This window comes from Colletotrichum scovillei, assembly GCF_011075155.1.
Source record: "Colletotrichum scovillei strain TJNH1 chromosome Unknown Contig00011, whole genome shotgun sequence".
In the NCBI taxonomy this organism is placed as follows: Eukaryota; Fungi; Ascomycota; class Sordariomycetes; order Glomerellales; family Glomerellaceae; genus Colletotrichum; species Colletotrichum scovillei.
Window position 1 is genome coordinate 2,901,716 of NW_023336269.1, and position 21,083 is coordinate 2,922,798.

Below are 21,083 nucleotides of genomic sequence, written 5' to 3' on the forward strand. Positions count from 1 at the left end.
CTGCACAGCAACCTCCAGCATGCTGTCACAAGCTACCCAGGGGCAGCTGGCCAGGTGGATCAGTCAAGCAGGGAGTGGGCGGCGCACACTAGCGCACGTGATTTATGGAACACAGTTCGGTACGTACTGGGTCCTACGCATCTTTGGATGGCACTGTTGTGAGTCTCCTCGTAGCTGGTGGATGCGTCCCTGCCTTCCCTTACCTTACTCAGAGATACCCAGGAGCAGTTTGTCATGCAGATTCTAGCTGGGTAGGTTCTTGGTCCCAGGTGGAAACTATAGGCCTTACTTATATGCACCTTTCCTTCGTCGTACTTTCAAAGAATAGCTAGGTACCTTGCTTGATGACCCTCCTTCAACTAAGTCCCACAAGTAAGCCAGTGGCGTCGACGGATAGACATTCACAATGGCTCAGCTAAGAATATTCATGTGTGACACGCATAGAATTAATGTTGATCTCGATTTTTGATTTCTTTTGTTATGCATTTGGCTTCATTTGACCCCCATCCCCCATTCCAATGATAATACTGCCACAGGGAACTCCTCTTCAGCTCTTCAGAGCCACTCCTAGAAGACTTAGTCGGGCGGCTTTGTGTCTGCCCAAGATGGTTCAATGTAACGACAAACGTTCTCGTAATCCAATAGCTTCGGGTCGCTCAGCGGGAGATGTGGCGTTGTCCAGAACATGGTCCAGTTGGTGTCCTTGAGTTTCCATGTACCCAAAGATCTCTCAAAATACCACTTATTGACGGGGTTGTCCTGTCGGCTACGCCAACAGACGCCTTCTGGGAAGCAGCCTCTGACCATGGCGTTGAAAACCACATCTGCAACTCCACCACTTCCCTGGCGGCTCTTAAGAACCGCAAACTTATCCAAGTACGGAACCAGTCGACCGGTCTTATACGCAGTCTCTTCATCCAGTCCAAAAGGCTTCTCCCAGGTCAGGATTGCTCCACCCTCGTACTCTCCTGCAATGATGATACCGGCCAAGTTCTCGTTGACACGCTCCAGGTAGTGTTCGACGTCCAATTCCCGGTTGAAGGAGTCGTTAATGAGATTGACTAGTCGTGGCATGTCTATACAGGTGTCTGTGAGCCTCAAGCGAGGGCCACCCGGTCGTGGTGGCACCCAGGCACTGATTGTGGGATCAGGATAGACTGTAAGCGGCATGCCGCGTTTGACCAAAGTTGCCACATGGGTCTCGCCGGACGCCATATCACCCTTCTTCCCAGAGCGGACTCGGTCGAGCGGTAGTGATGATGAAAATACTGGCTTGTCTGTCAGGAGGTTGTGAATCAGAGGGTTTTGCCGATTACGTGTCGTGACGCTTGTGAACTGCTGGATCGGCTTGTTTGCTGCAGCAGACGGAGTGCTGATTATGGCAGAAGAAGTCGAGGGCAACATCGCAAGCACCTTCTTTGAAAGGTCGAGGTTCCGGGCGTGGAGCTGGCGCACACTCTCGGAGTATTTACCTCGCCGTGCTTCTGATCCTGTAGGGTGCGTGAGGCCATACATGATGCCCTCAAATTCCTGGTCCAAGTTGATATATCGATGACACGAATCATCATATGCATCCGACAGAGGTGTGCCTCCAGCTGGGTCCAGGATGATGACCTTTTCGACTGAGGCAACCTTGGCGCCAGGGCTGAGACTGGAGTCAGGCGCTCCAACGGGGCTTTCAGAGGCGTTGAACTGAAAACCACAGAAAAACTTGGTCAGAGCAATTATGGTTTCGTCAGCGTCCACCACGTCGATGCTCTTCATGTTGTGTGCCATGGTGACTGGAGGTACTACAACAATCGCATTGTCTCGCAGAGCTCGCAGCAGAAGGTGCGGGTGTTGGATATAAACACCCGAAGGCATGAATCCCTTCGTTTGCGCTGTCTGCGACTCAGCCTCGGCAATGCACTGATCGAGCAGAATGCTCCCTGGCTCGCCAAACGTCTCAATGGCTTGCTGGACTCTCCATGACTGCTCCCGAAGAAGCTTTCGGGACGATATTTGTCCTCCATCGAGGACAATAAGGCTCACGAGTCCCAGTTTCCTAAGTTGGGTCAGGGTTTTGGCGATAGCACTCAACATCTCATCGTCAACATCCTGGGGAAGGCGTATCTTGACAATTGCCAAGTTGATGGGTTCACCTTCAGGGATGGCGGTTTCGGCCTTAAACTCAGTGCCTTGGATGAATTTTGGCGCCTGATTGATGACTCGAACGGATGAATAAGTCTGGTCAGGTCCCTCTTGCGACTTGGAAACTTTGCCCTTCTTGAATCCATCCTCGCCGGACTGAGGGGCATATTTTTGAAGGTAGCCTTTGGCATCACGACGAGTGGCCGAGGCCTCTAAGACTGATACAATAAAGTCCTGCAGCTCATGTCAGAGATTGAAAGAAGAAACGGAGCAGGAGTTCAATAAGTACTCTGTCTTCAGCTCGTTGCCTCTCGCGGGCCTGGTTGCTGGATGAGTGGCGGACTGCTGAAAGGGCACTTTGCAAGGCTTCTTCTTGGCGCGTGCCTCCTAACCGCGGGCGATGGTAAAGTCTGCAATTGGGCGGGCTGTAAGAGTCGAGGGCGAACGGTGCCTAATATGAAGCTTGTAAGGCCTGGGCACGACGACTTGAAGACGTGATGAAATCAAGAGTTTGAACGCATACCCTTGCAACCAGGTTGCTTGCTTGCTTCAACGCTGGAGACCGCATCTTACCGATAACGGCGAGAAGTGTAGGGCATGCCGGTGATGTGCTTCGTTGGCCTACAGTGGCAATATGATGAGCGAATAGAAGGCGAGGCGGTTTGATGTTCGATAGTGAGTCCGGACGAACACAGTCCTGTTGTTCCTTCGTGAAAGGTATAAGCAAGAGCAGATATAATATTGGAGCAAGTGAAGGCAAAAAAAGAAGCTGGTGTCTGTGATCAAGTCACCAGCCGATTAGAGACAGCGTAATAGCAGCGTCGTGAGAGACAGGAGGGTCAAAGCAGATCCATCCCTTCAGATAGCCATGCTACTGACTGCCGAATCGTCCTTGGGATCTGTCTGCGCACTGAATCGCGCCTGTTTGAATGAAGTTGCAGGAGCAAAGTCGGGCAGAGTTTAAGAGTCGGTGACGAAGGGAAAGGGACCTTGGCTTAGGCCGGGAGAGCACGAACTGCAACCCGCCCTGTCCCCCGACCGAGAAATTCCCACTTTGTGAGTCAAGGTGACCTACCAAAGGGCGTACTGATAAGACGATAAGAACAGATACGTCTCCATCATGGGGACCGCCATCGGCGACCGTCAAGTATTACCGTAGCACCGAGGCGAGCTGTCGGACAAGCAGACGAGGTAAGAGAAGACAAATCACCAATCGAAAAAAAACCTCAACAATTGTGCGCGGTTCATCTCTTACCGCGCGCTGCCGATGCCATTGCTTACATGTTGAGAAAAATGGCTCGCATGTGACGAGGGGCAAAGAAAGTACCTCATGAGCGGCAACTTCGCACGACTTACACCAGCGGCCGTCAACCAAAAAAGGTACAGGTATTCTAGTATAATACGGAGTAGGACTCTCACTGCTTGGCGCCCAAAGGCACAACAGCGAGGACGGGAACAGCCGTAGATGCACACTAATCGACCGGACTGCCTTGCTCAACTCCGCATACGCTCCCGCCGTCTGAGCTCCGTTGGCGTGGGAAAAAAAGATCCTGAATATGTTGTAAAGCGTACTATGCAGTGGAGCAAAGTTGCAAGCTCGTTGGTTGATCATTCGTTTTCAACTGCTATTAAGACACCCTTGAATAGGACTAAGTGACTTGACAACCCGTCTTACCTGGCCTTGGTTGATACTGACAAATTACCGTTCCATTAACCTCCAGATGCTCTTGTCTATTCACTACCTTCCATTATGCTAGTCAATTCCTTAGCCCCTGCCATTGTTTGTCCCAAGTTACCGATGAAAGTGCCGCTGTGGTCTCTATATTGAACCGAAGCAACCCCGCTCGGGGAAAGCCGTTGTCGTCACCTCGCTCTTCAAACTCAACTGACCGAGACCCTGAGGGGCTTCCCGGCATGTCAATGCCGCCGCTTACATGTCACCAACTGCATTGAACTTCTCTTGTATTGCATTCTCACTATTGACACACTACTCTCTTAACTTCTTGTGTTCCACTGAAGTTTACAATTGCATAATTCTTTTTCAACCTCATCTACTAATAGCCATCCTTGTCAACGACAGTCATCCTCAAAACACCACACTTCACAATGGCTCAGACACTCCTTTGGATCGGCCTCGGCAACATCGGCAGGGTGAGTCGTCCCCGGAGTTTTGAGACGCAAAACCCCGTTCCGATTGTGATATGCGAGCTCACCAGCTCAGGGTATGTGTAAAAACATTGCGGAAAAGTCCAAACTTGACAAACCACTCCTCATCTACAACCGCACCACCAAGCGGGCCACGGAACTGAGCCAGAGCCTGCCTGCCGGTAAGACTCAGGTCGTCGAGTCGCTCGGAGACGCCATCGCGCAGGCCGACATCATCTTCACATGTGTCGCCAACGACCAGGCAGTGGAAGAGATATTCGCAACCGCATCCCAGCAGAAACTTGAGGGCAAAGTCTTTGTCGAGTGCTCAACCATCGCTCCCGGCGCTTCAGAAGCGGCCGCGAAGGCGGTGCTGGACAAGGGCGCCGAGTTCATCTGCGCGCCCGTGTTTGGAGCACCGGCCATGGTAGCAGCTGGCAACGCGACCTTGGTGCTTGCCGGGCCCAAGGCCTCGATCGAGAAGATCCGGCCCTATATCGATGCCATGGTGGCTCGCGAGATTAACATGGCTGACGAGCCGTACCACAAGGCGTCGACGTTGAAGGTCCTGGGTAACACCGTCATCCTGGGCATGGTCGAGCAGCTCGCTGAGACCTATGTGGCTGCCGAGAAGAGCGGGCTCGGGACCGGTTACGTGAAGCAATTTGTCGACGCCATGTTCGGTGGCAGCCCTTATCCTGCGTACTCGGTGCGCATGTTGGAGGGTGACTATTACAAGAGGGAGGAACCGCTCTTCGCCGTCGATTTGGCGAGGAAAGACGCCGGGCACGCCATGGCTATTGCCAAAGCCGCAGGGACACGGCTGCCAAATATTGAAAACGCCGATAAGCACCTACAGATTGTTAAGGAGCACGTAGGACCATCAGGTGATATGGCCGGCATCTACGGCGCCGTAAGGAAGGAAGCTGGCCTCAAGTACGAGAATGACTCTTGAGCAAGGGCTCCCAATGCTAGAAACATGGCTCACAGGGCATCAGATGAAAGACTAATGCACAGCATGAAGCAATATGAAAAATGATAACAGAATATTGATTCTGATTTAGGTGCATGACGTGAAATAGAATGCGTATCCTACTCGATCCTCGAGTTACTTAAACAGTTTCGTGTTAGTGGATTTTATATAACAAGGTACCTAGCTTGGTTCTTGCCTCGCCCATAACAGATTCGCAGGCTGGAAGACCAGATGGGGAGACGGGAATGACTAAGCGCCAGCAACGGTCGAGCTGCCGGCTGGTGCACTGCACCGACAGCTGCACCCACAACTGACGTCCAGGACCTCCTACCTAGCTCAGCCTTCCCAACGACGACGACAGAAGCAATCGACGAAGCAGCACGACGACATCAACGCGACACCCGACATTCCTGCACATCCCCCAAAACTACACCCTATTCAGAATCGAGCAACAAAAATGGCGCAAGGGTTAGTTCACCCTCACAGATGCGAGCGTACTCCAGCGGCAGATGTGTGTTGACACGAGAAAACAATAGGTACAGCATCTTCGTCGGCCTCGTCATCGTCGTCGCGATGGGCGCTGGTGCATGGTTCTTGTCTCCCAAGGGCGATACCCAGATGTACGTTATCCCTCCACTCGAAGCGAAATGCCGCAATCGAATAATTACCATTGTTTGCGTCATTGCGACAGAGACACACGGCTGACCATTCATCTACAGCATCTGGAGATCCTCCCTCCTCCTTGCCCTCGCATGCTGCTACCTCATGTGGGCCATCACCTTCCTCGCCCAACTCCACCCCTTGATCGAACCCAAACGCAGCAACCTCCGAGAGAGCGCCGTGCACCATTAATGACTTGTTGTTCGAGGTGATGGTGGATCAGGCGAGAGCGACAGAAAGAGATGCAACGCCGAGGGTGCGATGTACTATTATCGATTTAACACAACTGCAACTTCATAAGGACGGCGTTAAGGGGCTTGTTAGGGTTCTGTCATATAGAACGAACGGCGCGTGACTGGTTGTTGAAGAGTGCCGCCTCGCATCTATAGCTCAAGATGCCGACGGACGATGCTAGTCCGGTGGCGATGAGGATTACTGATGGGCTGGGTAGGCACCTGAGATGGCAAGACGGCTAGTTATGCAACTTCAATTTACGCAATGCCGGCTGGTACATATTACACATGCATTTCCTTTGCCTGGCTTCTACAGCTATATACTACCTGTTACCCCGCGGCTAGATCACTTGCCCACTCTCTCACGTACATCAACAGAGCCCAGAGGGCTTTGCCATCTGCAGCAATGCTCGTCTCTCCGATAGAGTCCACTCCATCTAGCCCGGCAGCCCAGAGAACACTACGTCCCACTGTCCACCGGGCTAGAGCTCCCAGCGTGGCGAGCAAAGTGGCAACGCCGTACCCGCAATCCAGCAGAATACGAAGGGCCTCGACGTTGTTTGCTACGACGGCCCAGCCCAGCGACCGAGCCGCAGCTGGGACATCGTACTGCCATATGACCATGAGTATCGGAAATAGCTTGGTCGAAGACGAGACGAGGAGTGCGGTCGATACGGAGTTCGGACGCGAATATCGGGTTAAGATGTTGAAGAAGTTCAGCGGAGAGAACTTGGATGAAGTCAGGAAGCGAATGCTCATATGGAAGGCAAATGTCGACAAAGCGCAAAGGATGACTGCCGGAGCGTTAGTTTTTCCATTTGAAGCAGCCCTCGATATGCCCCATAGAACGTACGGAAGAAGAAGTATTGGGACACGATAGACTGCTGTGCCAAGCTGCCCAGGTTGGCGCCCTCGCCCCGAGCAGAGATGGGCACCGTCTGCTTCTCAATGCGCGCCCATGTCAAGTAGACGTCGAATAGAAGCAAAAGGATGCCGAGTCGTACGATGGATGACTGCGTAGGAAACACCGTCAGCGAGGATCTTGCAGATAGTACGTGGCACAAATCCCCCCATGACTTACATCAAAACGGTCGTCATCCTTCATTAAGGTATTGTGCAATAGATGACGATAGACCTGGGGTTTAATCAGGACGAGATCGATGAACAGCACCACGAAATCGTGCTCGACGTATTTGTCGCAAAAGTGGCCGCAATTTCTGCAAACCGTCAGGCGGATGTTGTGACCGCTCGACTTGTCATCAGCATTGGAGTATTTGGTCCATAGTGTCTTGACCGGATGGCGGCACTCGATACAAATCGGCATCGCAAGCTGGGGGGGTGGTCAGGGTCGAAAGACGTCGCAAAGGGATGGATCGTTCGGCATGAGTAAATGCTATATCGTTTGCTGCTCGCTACTGTGAATTGTTTGACGGTATGCGACTAATGATAATGCGATTGCAACGCGTAGCATGCATGGTCGTGGCCGTCTACACCGGAGCTCTCTGCGCTGCGCCAGAATCGGGATTCCAATCCAGCTTCGTTCTGCAATATGGGGGAAAAAAGAGGTACCTTTGGCGACCGCGAGCTCGCACAAAGTGTTTGAGTGGGGCCGCTGGGAGCCGGGCGGAACGTCGAGTCGGAGGAGTGGAAGTACCGTGCACGGTTCATGTCCTCAGCCGGCGGAGGGGCAAGACTTCAAGACTCCAAGAGGGACGAATTGATTACTACAGGTGGTGGGTGGCCGAGCCACGAACATGACTCTCCCAGGTCTCTCCAGTAATTAGGACTGGCAGTCATGTCCCTTTCCCCATTATCCGCCCCCACCACCGCTGGGAACTCATGTCCGTAAGCCGCTAACTCGGGACTTCTCAAACAGCCCAGGCCTCAAGCGAATTGGGGGATTGCAGGAATGCCACCTATTCGTCCCCACTGAAAGGACCGCTAATCATTTCAGTACATACGGATAGGACAGGGAGCCACAAGCAGTCCTCGGCGCCTAAGGTACCTTGAGCCACGAGGTTCGGAGGTAAGGTACCTTACCTTCCAGAGAGTTCTGAGTGCGTGATTGCGTCGTCTTTGGCGGCTGGCCAAGGGTCCCGTCCTTCCAAGTCCCTTGACAAACCCCCGGCCCACATCCCTCGACAGGCCCCAGTACAGCCCGCCGCCTCAGCACCTCAATAGAAGGACACTTAACCCAGTGGAGAGGTGCCCATACTCCCTACCCGTCCACAGTATCGCATACGCACATGCGGTTCGCTCCCGCTGCCACCACCCACGGTCGCCATCCTACCACCGCTTCCCGTCTCCTGATGCTTGTCACTGCTTGCTTCCCATGCTGGCTGCTACTGCATACGCTAAAGAAAAGGTACACCACCACGGTTCCAATTGTCCATCCATTCGGCCATCATACATCACTTCCATCCATTCATTCCTCAACCAACCAACGGCTACTACACCTGCTCCTCCCTTGGCCTCAGCTGTCCTTCCCTTCGAGATACACGCGAGAGCGACACTCTGACGTCCCCTGTGAACTTAATCCGCCTTGACCGAAACACATACTTTATCGCCCGCTCCTTCGACCTCCCTACCGCTTTCAACCTTCTGTGCTTCCTACTCCGAAGTCGCCCACGGCGCTGCCGAACCAGATCGCATATTACCGTCTTCCAAGCGACCGAATCCTGTCGATGATCGAAGGCACGCGCTGATGCCCTCCCTTTCAACTGCCTACCACCCAAGCGACGAGGTGGGCGGCCTTGCTCCATCATGGCAGATTCCCTAAACCCGGCTGGGTCGACATCACACATGTCTTCTTCGGCCCTCATGCCAGCACGTCATGATGCCGAAGCCCGCCCACGCAACCGGCGCCTCATCAGCACGGTAGAGGACACCTCCACCGGCGGAGGCCCCTTGGATAAGCTGTCGGCTTCCTTTTCTGCCTTGCGTTCACCAAGCCGTGAGCCAAGCCCCATGCCTTCCAGCCACTTATCCCGCGATGCCTCCAAGTCCGGTGCACGAAGTGCATCTTCCGCCGCCCGTCGAAACAACACCGCACCAAACTCGGCCAGTTTCCTCGATACCACATGGTCGCAAGGCTGGGCTTCTATCCAAGGGCTTGCTTCTTCCATCTTGTCTGGTGGAAGTGTCCACGATGCGGGCTACGAGTCAGATCACAGGGAAGGGAGACGGACGAACATCAATCCTTTGAAAAGAGACTACTCTACCCCGCCACGAAAGGCTCCCAAAGACTGGGGTCCAGCGCCGCCCCCCAATAGTAGGCCTGCGCAGAGAGACATTGCGGCAGGCTCTCTCGCAGAAAGAGATGCTGCCCTCAAGGCAGCCCGGACAGCAAGCGTTTTGGAAAGTCACGACGGAGTTAACGGTGGCCTCGATGTGTCGGGCAAGTACAAGAAGAGAAACTCGGACGAAATCGCCAGGGACGCACCACAGGAAGAAGAGGTCCAAGACCAACTGGTGTATATACACCATGTGCAACCAACTGACACCTATGCCGGCATAGTGCTCAAGTACAGGTGCCGCGAAGACGCATTCAGAAAGGCAAACGGCCTGTGGTCTAGAGACATACTGGTGCGCAAGTGGCTTGCCATACCAGTAGATGCATGCGAAGTCAAGGGCCGCCCTTGCGAGCCGCCCTCGCATGAGGGGCAGAATGTCGACTTGCTCGCCCCAACACCGGAACCTCGAAGCGCTCATGGATGGGGTAAGCAGGCCTCGGCACAACCACAACAAGTCGACTTTTTCAGCCTGCCTACTCAGAACGGGTCGTCGTCTCGACTCTCCAACAACGAAGACCAAGAAGAGCCTCCTTGGTCTCACGTTCGATGGGTTACACTGGACTCTGTTCCAAAACCAGTTGAGATCGCCCGCGTGTCGAGCAAAACGATTGGGTACTTCCCTCCACGACGGAAGAAGAGCCTCCGAAGCACCTCAAGCATATCGACGCCGAGACACTCTCTCGATGCCGCGGCTATAACAGCTGGGCTTACAGAAAGTCCAGAGCAAGTCGGTAGGCCATCGTCGCGACGCCAGAGCAACTTGAGCAGTCGGCCAAACCTACCCGGCACTCCAGGGCGATCGACTCCGGCATCATCGAGAAGCAGGATGGGCAGTGATGCAGGCGATACCCGGCCAGCATGGATGAGGAGGCCCGGAGGCGTAGGCTCGTTGGGGCGAAGTGTACGAGCACCTGGACCGGAGAAAGATTACTTAAACTCTTGGGCGAAGAAGCACCTTCCCGGTATCGCCATCGACGAGTCTCTGCCATCGATTTCCGTAATGGGATCCGAGACTGCAAACTTTGGATTTCGGCCGGGTTCCAGCAGCGGCATTGTAGAAAGTCCTTTCGATGAGGGACAGGATCTATCAGCGACATCTCGACAAGGCTCTGGCTTAGACCGCGCAGCAGCATCAGTGGAGACATGGCTTCGAGGCGCGTTTGCAAAGTCTCCGGGCACGCCTACCTTGGGATCCCGAAGCCGTCAGCCAGATGATTTGGACCTCATCGAGTTGACTGATACAAACAGTGACGATGGAAGGTTGCCCATGCCCGCAACCAGCGGCGGAGTGATCAGCACAGGTTTGCTTGACGCTGCGCCTATGACGATTGGCTCCAGTGGGAGGAGCGATGGAGAGGGGTCCGTCTTGAGACGAGGCTTGAGCAACACTGGAGCAGCAGCAAAGGGCAAAAAGTCGGACTGAGCTTGCCCATAGTTGATTTGCAGTTGCTATTGAAATGGGAAGAGTCTGGAACTAGGGACTACAGATGGTTGCTCTCTGTGCTCCTCGAACAAAGCCTCGGTGGGAACACCTCGTGATCCAGATCCATAAAGAAGACCCCAACGGTCTGGGTGCAGGGGCGATATGTAGAGGTGTCGGGACTCATGTTGAAGTGATTGCGCATTATATAGGCGTTAGCGGGCATTGAGGGAAGGGCTGGCAGACAGACGGAGGGGTGTGGTGTGAAGTGAGTGTGCCGTTCAGGTTGTGCTTCCAGCCTCTGAGGTTCGCCACTTGTCTAACCCCCCTCCACCCCCTTTATCTTTGTTTACAACTTTTTATTTTCAAACATTAGACTTTGGGAGCAGTAGAAGATTGGGTTGTCAACCCAGGGTTTGGTTGGCGGGCAGGCAATCAAGGGGTTTGTTGACGAGAGGGTTCTTTCTGAAGCGAGGCGGAGGCGGGAGAAAGGGAAAAAGGACACAATTTTCTATCAGCTTCTAGAAACCACCTAGTCTTTGGCTACGCAATATCATTGACCCCCAGCCAGCGTTTCCAATACCGGTACTCTGGTCCTTGATTTCAAGGATCAAACTATAAATGCCTGTATATACTCAAGGGTGACTATGTGAGGATGTGTTCCAAACTCATATGGTTGACCAGGGCTGACTCGAATTCCAAAGGGTTCTCTTCGTGCCGGTTGGGAGAACGAAGCTGAGCATACCCAAGAAGCAAAACCTGGGGCTGAAGCCTCTTCATGGGCTAGTCGTATTATGTGGAAGCCCATTTTCTCTAATCAACGTGTCAAGAGGCATACGTAAACGTATCATGTCATCCCATCGCATCATATCACTTATGTCTTTTCAACTTTGAACCATCAACTTGTATTGAAGAATCGGTAGGCATTGATTGCTAAGGTCACTCGCCCAGGAATGTCCTGACTTTTCCTACACATGCTACTAAGTAAACACGAAGCTCCCGTGACGAGATGGTATCATTTGGCGATACATCCGCTATGCACCTTCCCGCCATGTGCAAGTCGTAAGTCAACTTTGATTGCAAATACGTTGGAGACGGCTGATGGAATATGCGCACAATCGCCCTACAAATTCGCCCTACTGGGGTCCTAACCCCAAATCGAGATTCATGCTAGCTAGGTCACCGTTATTGATACCAAAGAATTGGAACCTAGCACGATAATGTTAGCTCTCTGCGGCGTTCTCGGGAATCTACCATGGCGTCCACCTACCAATCTTCAACATTGAGCGTGTTTGGAACAGGTTGCCCTTGGGCTGATCCTGTACTCCAGCTGTCACTTGGGCTTTGTCCATCCGGCATCAAGCCGTCGAAATTCGCTGTCCAGAGATTGCTGTTGAGGCTGTTATTGTTGTTGGAGCTCTGCCCTTGCCCCTGTGCCTGTTGCTGCTGCTGCGGTTGCTGCTGCTGGAAACCCTGCATGCCAGACCCCAGGACGTTCGCGCCTTGTTGAGGGCTTCCACTCAATCCTTGTTTGGTAGGGCCGCGTGCTTGGAATTGAGTGTTTTGTGCTGGTAGACCATGGGACGTGTTTTGATTATGCAGCTGCGCCATGAGGCCTGTATCTAAGCCATGGTGGTTCGGTGGCGGGGACATGTGCGGGAATGCAGGCATACTTGCGCTGTCTGGGAAAAGCTGGTCGGGTTGGAAGTTTTCCCACAAGGACTGAGAAATATTGGGCGAGTTACGTGTAACAAGATAGAGGTCTGGCGGTGTGGCCGGCACCGAGAATGAAGGGTTGAAGGGCGTCGCTGGTCTGGTCTGCGGCCTGGAGGAGGTTCCGCCCATGAACGTATCTGCGTTCTGTCTCGCATTGGGTGATGTGATCGGAGGCGGCATCGTCTGCTGATTTGGACCTCCGTCGCCCTTCATATGGCTAGGGGTCTGCGGGCGTGATCTTTCGTAAGACTCTTGAGGTGTTGGAGTATTGACGCTGAAGTCGATCGCCATGTCATCGTACTTCCTCTTGGCAACGTCCTGCGGCCGCTGTTGCTGCTCCAGCTGTGCCAACGCCTGTTGTGCTTTCCTGTGCCTCTTTCCCGCAGCCTTCTGCAGCCGTTCCTCGAGCACTTTGTTTCCTATGATGGACTCAAATAAGGTATACACCATCTTTCCTACCAGCCAAACTCGCGACACTTCCTTGAGGGCCTGCATGCATGTTCGTAACCTGTCCTGGGTTACCTGCTGAATCGATGGGACCGGCGACCGCATTTGGTAGACGTGCATGATCAGGGCCGAAAACAAGCTGTACACAACAAATGCCGGACAGAATCGAAGTTCGCCATGAGCTGCCAAGTTTTCGATGATAGAGGTGATCATAGCCGCGGCTTGGAACGCAATGTTTCGTGAAGGATATGGAGAATCGTCAGGGAAACGACTGCCTCCATTTGGCGGCATGTGAGCTCTGTGTAAGAGGCACAGTGTCGTGTAGTAATTCGAGTGTAGCAGGGCTGACCAAAAGTGGTGCCGAGCAACCTCCCAGTACACGATCTTTGGGCAATTTTGGAGCCAATCGGCGAGAGCCATATCGCTATGGGTCAAATCGATGGCGTTTCTCTGTCGTCCTTTGGAGGCTACCGAGTACTGCTGAGACAGCACCAGGCCCATGATTTCGCAAAGCTTGACGTACTGCATGAAGAACTGCACGTGTATGGGATCTGGAGGGTACTCGCTATTACGGTCGCCATCATCCTCGATAAAGTCATCCTCAGTGAGCATCTCGACGTCGGAGTCGTCGAGGTTGATGTGGACTGGTCGGCCGAGAGCAACTGCAACAGACCTGTCTCGTGTAAAGAGAGTCCACCAGATTCGTTTCCACAGCCTCTTGTCGGAGCGGCTGAGTTGTGACTGCTCAACACTTCGATGCATTCCAGAACCCTGAGCGACGATAGTGGCGACTCGACTCCAATAAAACACGTTCTTGGTGACATCTTCAGGGCCTTCCCAGTACCACCCCATCAACAATAATGACTGCACAATGGTAACCCGATCGTCTTCGTAATTGGCATCGTAGAGCGCCTTTGCCCTTTTGTAGAAGGTCAGGGCAGCGGGCGTCGTCGAACCATTGGCATCCATCAGCTGTGGGTTCGTGCAGACTCTTGAGCCGGCCAGCAGCACAGCCTGCAGTAATAAAAGAGACGGCGGGTTCTTGGGATCGCGGTACTGTCGCATGAAGCGGGTACGGTTGATGACCGGAACGATCGGATGGATCCATTTGAAGTAGGAGTCGATAAGCTCATCGCATAAAGATCTAGGCGGTAGAAGGAAGGCGCCGCGTTGGTGAAGGATATCGATTTCGACGTTGTCCAGCTCGGTCAATCGGGCCCTGGAACCCCTCACATTTTCGGGTAAAGGATAGTGCACTACGTCTGACGAGCCTTGTCGATCGTGTACAAGCAACGTCAAATTGGAAGACTCTCCAAGATACGCGACCCTACCAGCATCCGTTATAGGGGCTCTGGTGAACTTTGGTTTCATCACCAGGTTGAGATAAGTACCACTATCGACTTCCTCCTTTCGGGCTTGCGACTCGGTATAGGTGGACGACGGCGTGCCATCTGTGGTGTGATAGACAGCAGGAGTCCGCGGCGGGAAGGTCCCAGGTCCTGGCGCAGGAACACTGGGAGCTCTCGGTGAACGCTCTTCGGCATTATCTCCTTTCTCGCTGGAGCACACCTCAGTTAGCCCATGACTGGGAGCATGTGGAAACGGCGAAGCTGAGGCAGACCTGTCCGAGTCCTTGTTCGTTCCGGCATTCGTAGTCTTCTTCCGCTTTGGAGTCGGAATGCGACATTCTATTTGGAAGGCTACGCAGTTTGTGCAGGGCACACCGAGACTCGCGGCATCGCATCGTACCTAGACAAAGATGTTAGACGAAAAGGTTTGGCGAAAAGTGTCGATCGGAGGAGGGGTTAGGTGAAATTCGGTTGTGGGTAGGAATCGGCCGACTCGGAAGCCCAATCGCCCACAAGAAAAAGGACACTCAAGTAGAAAAGAAGGCTATTCGTACCTTGCGGGCGTGACATGTCTGTACAATACAAGGTTAGCTTTAATTCAGATAAAGGAAGGCCGACGAGATGTGGGCGTGAGATCTCGCAGGGCAGCATTGCACCAGTAGAGCGCAACGCAGCGCCGCGGCGCGAGTAGCGATGCCTCGGCACAAAGTGGGCAGAGGGGCCACGGAATGGCGGGCGCGACAAAACAATAAGGTGTGAGACTACGTACCTCGCAAGCTCTAGAAGCTCGTTGCCTATTCGAATCAAAGAATATATTAGCACACAGGTTACATCCGCCATTGATTGGAAGATGGCTATTGAAAGAATTTGACGGGATTCGGGTCGATGGTGAGGGACGAACCTGCGAAAACTCAAGTGGTTCGCGGCGGCCGCGGCCGCGGCGGCAGCAGCAGCAGCAGAGCTACCTTGAGCGTTGGGACTCGCACCAGCTGGATTGGTAGAGGTTCCTGGGGCCTGTGATGGCGACTCTGATTTTTGTGGTGATTGTTGCTGGTTAAGCTGCTGCTGCTGCTGTTGCTGCTGCTGAGCCGAAAGGTCGGTCGACGACATATCGACATCCATGGGCGACCGTGAAGCGTGAGCTGCGACGGAGTCGTGAGGGTAATGGTGAAGAGGTTCGTCGACGAATTTCTCGGGTCGACTAGTAATGGGAGGAGGGCCAGTGGGAGGGAACAGGTGTGGCAGCGGCCGAGTCACTGGCTCTGGTGGCCCAGGCGCAACAACGTCTGGCTCTGGCGCAGGCTCTGGATGTGTTTGTGCTGGTGGTGCTGGTGTTGGTGGTGTTGGTGGTGCTGGGACTGAGACTGAGACTGGGATGGACGGAGGCAGCGGAGCCTGGTGATTATGGTGGTGGTGGTGGTGGCTGGCCTGGCCGGCTGGGTACGGGGAGTGGGCGTGGTGTTGGTGTTGGAGGTAGTGGCCCTGCTGCTGCTGACGCTGGTAAGGCTTCTGGTACTTCTTCTGGTGCTTCTGATGTGTGCGAGGATTGTTCAGGTGGCGTGGGTGCGGGTGCGTGTGCGGGTGCGGATGCGGATGCGGGTGGAGGGGGGGTGAGGTCAGCGAGAACAAGGAGTGGTGGGAGTGGGGGTGGGCAAATGGTGTTTCCCCTGATGCTGATGCGGGTGCTGGTGCTGGTGCTGGCGCCGGTGCTGATGCTGATGGGAAGAGGATGGGCCTGCGGGACGAGGAACTGGGGGCGGTGGAGCTGCTAGTGCCGGAGCTGCTGGGGCTGGAGATTGATGAGATGGAATTCGGAAAATGCACTTCTGCCGAATGTCCTGCGACTCCTGATGATGATGCTCCTGTCGCTCTTCTACTTGCTGATGTTGTCGCTGGTATTGTGGATGATGCCAAAAGAGAAAAAGATGGGTCAATAGTAGGTCCGGAACCTAACACAGGTTGAGGTCCGGGAAGGTGCAATCCAAACGTGGGGACCTCTACAAGTCTTGCCTCTCTTCTTCCTTCTTCCTCTTCTCTTCCTCCTGCACTGCAGCTTATATCCGTTGATGTACCCGTATCAAACAGCAACTGATGTTGCCCCGTCCGTTCTTCTCTTTCTTCTTCTTGTCTCTGCTGCGACTGATGGAATGGGAAGAGCACTGACGTTAGATTGGGTTCGCTTTGTTGCCGCAGACCGGCAATCGCGTTGTAATTGTTCTCTGTCACAATCCCAGATTCGGCCGCGTCAACATGAGCCGCTGGAAGGTCAATGTCACCGTCGATGCCGAGGTCAAGGCTGAAGGTCAAGTTCAAGTCCAGGTCGCGGCTGACGTGATGGTCGAGGCTGTGCTTTCGAACCTCACTGTCGGTTTCTTTGCCCAATTCTGGAAACCCGGTATCTCGTTTTGTCTCTTCTTCAAATCCAAAGTAGTTTTGCTGTGATAGTTGTGCGTTTCGATGGTAAAGTTGATCGGTTTCTTGTTGTTGTTGTTGCTGCTGCTGCTGCTGCTCCAATAGCACTACTCCTGGGAACTCAATGTCGCCGTCCTCTTCAAGATTCGGCACACTTGGCCACTGGAGCACAGCCATCCAAATTTGGCCTCAGGAGATGAGTGACCTCCTGACCTTTGTGAGGATGTTGGTACTTTGTCTGGCGTGTCTTGCTGTCGTATAACTCGGGCAATAAGCTGCCGTGTACAACGGTCAGTACTTTATCGTGTTGTGTCTTTGCGCAAGAAAGGATCTCATCTGCCTGCCCAGACTCTCAACTGCTTTGCAGAAAGAAAGGGACATGGAGAAAGAAGAACGAAGATAAATGGTTATGCAGTTCAACAACCAACACAACCACCGCCAAGGGCGACTCTGGATGGGTCGCGTACCTTTCAAGTAAACTAAAACAACATGACATACCAAGAACGATATCCCTACAGAGCTGGAGTTGCTGTCATGTACGTTGGTCTAGAACCCTGTTTTCCTACTCAGATACCCTGCTGTCGTTTTTGTTCTCTTCTTTTCTTTCAACGCTGCTGAGGTAGATTTCTTGGTCTGAAGATCGGACAGAGTTGTCGCCTGTAGGTTTGAAGCTCGGCCGATGACGGGATATAATAGATCGGGGAATCAGAAACCCAACCAAGTCGTGTCGCGCCCAGATTCCCGCTGCATCTGCCGGTTTGCCGCTGCTCGGGTTCCTTGTTGAGCAAAGACCCCTCTTCACATTACTGGTCTGTTCACCAGCAAGGACCGAAAAGGCAAACAGCTTTAGCTTCACAGCATAGAGCCTTTGGCGTTTCTATCGCTTGCTATCGTCTAGCTTCCAGGTTCAACGTTGTAGGCGACCCACTGTTGTGGTATGTGGTGATGCGCTGCTCTCTTTTCTCAACGTTGACTCGCTACTTTCTCGACATCTCGCAATCGGCTCCCGTGTAAGTAAGGCAAACTTGTCTGCCCTTGTCCCGGGACGATCTGCCTTGTGTCCGTATCACAAGACGAGAGTTGTAAGGCTAGGCAGGTATCACGGAGGGAGGTCCGGCTAGTCGCCTGGTCCCAGCTTCGTTTTCTCAAATATCGGATCCAGTTATGGCTCGACGTGTTCCCACTTTGAAGACCGCAGCGGAGGCAAAACAGGCGTTATCTTGCGTTTCTTTCCTTGGTAACCTGCGGCTATGCTTGCTTTTGAGGCTTGGGTGTTTTACTCCCAGACAAGATACGCGTGAATGGAGCGAGCCATCTTTCTATTATAGACATCGGAGATGATAACTGGAGTCTGGAAGAAAGGATCCGGCTCCTCGAGCTAACACCAATACCAAGTCCCCAGGTACATCGCATGAAAAGAACCACACCGTCTCCGTCCTTACTTTAGCATGTAGTTTCTGCGTGACCAGTGACCAGTGTGCAGTGTCGAGTGCCAGGTTTCGCCTCTGCCGCCGCCACTGGTTTAGCTTGATGTTCTCCTTGGCCGTTGACGCCGAGACTACGGTCTCGTGGGTAAGTGTGGCAGCCTCGACGGAGTGTGTACCCAAGGCCGGTGGAATGGAGCGAGAGAGAAAGCCACAAACGTTTACGGGGCAAGCATGTGAGACTTTTCAAACGGTGCTATGCAGTGCTCGCAGGATCGCTGCCCCTCCCCCGCCAACGTCTTTCCTGGTCCCGGCTTCCGGCGAAGACGGATGATCGTGTGCCATGGCCCGCCCAGAGTCCGTATGTAGTATAGAATGCCTACGTAGTAGGGTACGCAGGGGTTAGAAAGTGAGGCAGCGGGACATGAAGCAGTGTTTGTTGCCGCAGGTGGCAGTCATTCAGAATCCAACCCACGCCACTGGTTGAACAGTCATGCGCCAACCCATGTTGGGAACGAAGGAGACTGAGGAGGTGAATCCACTCCTTCCGCTCCTCCCCGGCCATCCATTTCGAACCTGATTCTTTTAGCCCTCCTCGGACCGGATAGGCACGACGGTATGGGTGGTGGACGAGGGTGAGGGCGAGGGTGAGGCTGGGCGTAACCCGCTAGATCTGGGGTAAAAGAGATGGAATTGGCCGTGATGGACGGGGAATGGACTGCTAAGGGTGCGGGTTGCGGGATTGTGGTTGCAGAAGACACCCCGCCAGGCTCACGGCAAGGCAAGGGAAGGGAACCTGAGGGCCTGCAGGGGCCAGGCAACGGCGCAGGCGCGGGCCCGTAAAATTCTATACTACTGCGTAAATGCTAGGTACTCCGTATACTAAGGTAAGGTAAGGTAGGTATCAAGGTTGTAGCGTACGGAGGACTGCGGAAGGGGCGGGGTGCAGGCTGGGCGCGCGCGCAGATGCGGGTAAGGAGCAGGAACGGTGCGGTGCGGGCAGCGGTACGGTGATCAGTTGTTGGTGATGGGCTCCTGCTTATTCGCAGCTGCACGACTGGATACGTAGTAGAGCCTTCAAAGCAAGGTAAGTACGGATAGTGCCTGAAGGAATCGTAGGTAGTCGCGGTAAGGGTATGGATCGGGGGTGTGCTCCGAAACGGTGCTGGTCCGCGCATGTATTACCTCTTTAGGCAAGGACCACGCTTTGCTGTGTTCTCGACTCTTCAAAGTGGATTTCTTCTTTTGCTGCGCCCAGCAATGCTGAGGTGCCGAGAAAAAGCATATGATCACGACCTCGACTGCATGACCGCCCTGCTCTCTGTGCGTCTAGTGTCCATCACGCAGCGTCAGCATCTTCCACGTTTTTCTAAAGAGTGCCTTCCTTTGAACCATCCATCTTGTACATACATGGTCACTCAAAAGAGGGAAAAGGAAATCAGACAGAATCACATCTCGCCGGCCTCTTCCGGTTGCCGGGCAGCGTTTCCCTGGCCATGGCAAGGGTACCGGCGCACACGGCACCACCGCCACCAATACTACCACCATTACGGTTGTTAAAGATCCAGAACTGCCATGGCGATATGCTTAAGTGGTGGACTCGAGAGTTGGCGCGGCGCACGGCACTCCCCCGGGGTGGGAAGCACTGACGTTGCGACAGAAAGTTCATTAGTCTACAGACTGCGTACCTAGTCGAACTGCTCATGATGATTTCCGCGCGCGGAACCCGAGCAATAGATGGTACCAAGGTGACTGGGATACGAGCTGTACGGTTTTACCTAGTGTGCCGCCGGTGTACTTCTTTGGTGTGTGTCGTGTGTCTGTCTCCAAGCCTAGTAGACTGTGTAAGTGTCAAAGTGTGCCAATGTCTTGTAAGTGTTGCACAGTAAATGACAAATGATTCTGTCAAGATTGGGATTCTAGACGCCGCAAACTTTCCAGGCCGTTACTGCGTTGGTCTTGGGAACTTGGGATGACCGCGATCCACGATCGTCCGGAGGAACCACAACTGAATAGGTTCTGTATCCCCGCGCTGTTTACCAATTTGGCATGTTTGTTGGGTAATGCAGTTTCTTCCATTCGATATTGCTCCTCTAATTCTTCTTCCTCCACGAGCTGTTGCTTCTAGAGGTTGCCAGCTTGCATTGAATGCTTGGATATGTTCCCAACATAACTAGAGTTTCCTGGTTTTGTAGCATACTGTCTCATTAGCTGTACGGCTGTATCGTGTGCGTACCGTATCGTGCGATTTACTTTCAATGCCCGATCCTGTCTGGGTCGATCAATTGTGCTAGTGGAGCTGGAGAAGCCTACATCATACGGGCTCTCATCTTGGCATGTAGTCTTGTAGGTAGACTACTACGACTCTTCAACTTTCACTGCCGGATATATTCTCCGCCTTGCTTCAGATAAACGAGTGTCTCGACAGGTTAAGCGTAACATGCCCGTCCTTCCATCTCACGACGTATTTAACCCAGCGCATGCAACCTTTCCCCGCCATATCACCCTCACATATGCAGGCAGGATCGTGGGGCGGGCAATAGGGAATTGCATGTCAATACAACTAGCCCAATGAAGATGACAAAACGGGATTCTCCGGTTCCTCGACAATATTCGAGAGCGAACCTATACGTTTGTGGGACTAGTATATGAAATTCAAGGTTGCTGTAACCACATCACACACACAAACAGAGAATGAAACGCCCAACCAAGGGGCACAAATCACCCAGTATTTGATGTATTGAAGCACACAAACAGAACTAGAGTACGGAGTGAGGGCTGGGCTTGGTTTGGGCTGCTACTTCTATATCTACTTACTTCCCCGCATTATCTCCCCGAGATCACCCAACTCCACGTAAGATCACCAATGGCTAGCCAGGCC

At 53.4% G+C, this 21,083-nt stretch overlaps 5 protein-coding genes across 5 annotated transcripts; 2 read left to right on the forward strand and 3 right to left on the reverse strand.

The window, feature by feature from the left end:
* Positions 1-457: 457 nt before the first annotated feature.
* Positions 458-3,075, reverse strand: HER10_EVM0006080 (putative N-acetylglutamate synthase). The gene is made up of 3 exons (XM_035475676.1): positions 2,654-3,075; positions 2,420-2,581; positions 458-2,364 (listed from the first exon to the last, which is right to left on the reverse strand). The coding sequence occupies exons 1-3, from the start codon at positions 2,696-2,698 to the stop codon at positions 577-579; spliced, it is 1,995 nt and encodes a 664-aa protein (XP_035326888.1). The 5' UTR covers positions 2,699-3,075; the 3' UTR covers positions 458-576.
* A 1,009-nt stretch (positions 3,076-4,084) lies between these two features.
* On the forward strand, positions 4,085-5,335 carry HER10_EVM0004763 (uncharacterized protein). The gene is made up of 2 exons (XM_035474396.1): positions 4,085-4,281; positions 4,352-5,335. The coding sequence occupies exons 1-2, from the start codon at positions 4,237-4,239 to the stop codon at positions 5,228-5,230; spliced, it is 924 nt and encodes a 307-aa protein (XP_035326808.1). The 5' UTR covers positions 4,085-4,236; the 3' UTR covers positions 5,231-5,335.
* Positions 5,336-6,443: 1,108 nt separating this feature from the next.
* HER10_EVM0002468 (Arv1-like family protein) lies at positions 6,444-7,681 on the reverse strand. The gene is made up of 3 exons (XM_035472177.1): positions 7,223-7,681; positions 6,995-7,154; positions 6,444-6,935 (listed from the first exon to the last, which is right to left on the reverse strand). Exons 1-3 carry the CDS (start codon positions 7,463-7,465, stop codon positions 6,472-6,474), a joined length of 867 nt encoding a protein of 288 aa, XP_035326619.1. The 5' UTR covers positions 7,466-7,681; the 3' UTR covers positions 6,444-6,471.
* A 693-nt stretch (positions 7,682-8,374) lies between these two features.
* HER10_EVM0011620 (LysM domain-containing protein) lies at positions 8,375-11,416 on the forward strand. Its single transcript, XM_035481048.1, has one exon. It carries the CDS (start codon positions 8,905-8,907, stop codon positions 10,855-10,857), a length of 1,953 nt encoding a protein of 650 aa, XP_035327321.1. The 5' UTR covers positions 8,375-8,904; the 3' UTR covers positions 10,858-11,416.
* Positions 11,417-11,756: 340 nt separating this feature from the next.
* HER10_EVM0005507 (fungal specific transcription factor domain-containing protein) lies at positions 11,757-16,642 on the reverse strand. Its single transcript, XM_035475121.1, has 2 exons — positions 12,125-16,642; positions 11,757-12,063 (listed from the first exon to the last, which is right to left on the reverse strand). The coding sequence occupies exons 1-2, from the start codon at positions 14,386-14,388 to the stop codon at positions 11,991-11,993; spliced, it is 2,337 nt and encodes a 778-aa protein (XP_035326858.1). The 5' UTR covers positions 14,389-16,642; the 3' UTR covers positions 11,757-11,990.
* Positions 16,643-21,083: the final 4,441 nt, after the last annotated feature.

Bases quoted from the DNA above. Each gene is read 5' to 3' on its own strand.
- HER10_EVM0006080 (XM_035475676.1), bottom strand. From the start codon at position 2,698: ATGCGGTCTCCAGCGTTGAAGCAAGCAAGCAACCTGGTTGCAAGG. The intron at 2,582-2,653 runs GTATGCGTTCAA...GCTTCATATTAG, and splicing joins CAAGCAACCTGGTTGCAAGG to GCACCGTTCGCCCTCGACTC. The intron at 2,365-2,419 runs GTACTTATTGAA...CATGAGCTGCAG, and splicing joins GGCAACGAGCTGAAGACAGA to GACTTTATTGTATCAGTCTT.
- HER10_EVM0004763 (XM_035474396.1), top strand. From the start codon at position 4,237: ATGGCTCAGACACTCCTTTGGATCGGCCTCGGCAACATCGGCAGG. The intron at 4,282-4,351 runs GTGAGTCGTCCC...TCACCAGCTCAG, and splicing joins GCCTCGGCAACATCGGCAGG to GGTATGTGTAAAAACATTGC.
- HER10_EVM0002468 (XM_035472177.1), bottom strand. From the start codon at position 7,465: ATGCCGATTTGTATCGAGTGCCGCCATCCGGTCAAGACACTATGGACC. The intron at 7,155-7,222 runs GTAAGTCATGGG...TTTCCTACGCAG, and splicing joins AGGATGACGACCGTTTTGAT to TCATCCATCGTACGACTCGG. The intron at 6,936-6,994 runs GTACGTTCTATG...ACGCTCCGGCAG, and splicing joins GTCCCAATACTTCTTCTTCC to TCATCCTTTGCGCTTTGTCG.
- HER10_EVM0011620 (XM_035481048.1), top strand. From the start codon at position 8,905: ATGGCAGATTCCCTAAACCCGGCTGGGTCGACATCACACATGTCTTCT.
- HER10_EVM0005507 (XM_035475121.1), bottom strand. From the start codon at position 14,388: ATGAAACCAAAGTTCACCAGAGCCCCTATAACGGATGCTGGTAGGGTC. The intron at 12,064-12,124 runs GTAGGTGGACGC...TTATCGTGCTAG, and splicing joins ACGCTCAATGTTGAAGATTG to GTTCCAATTCTTTGGTATCA.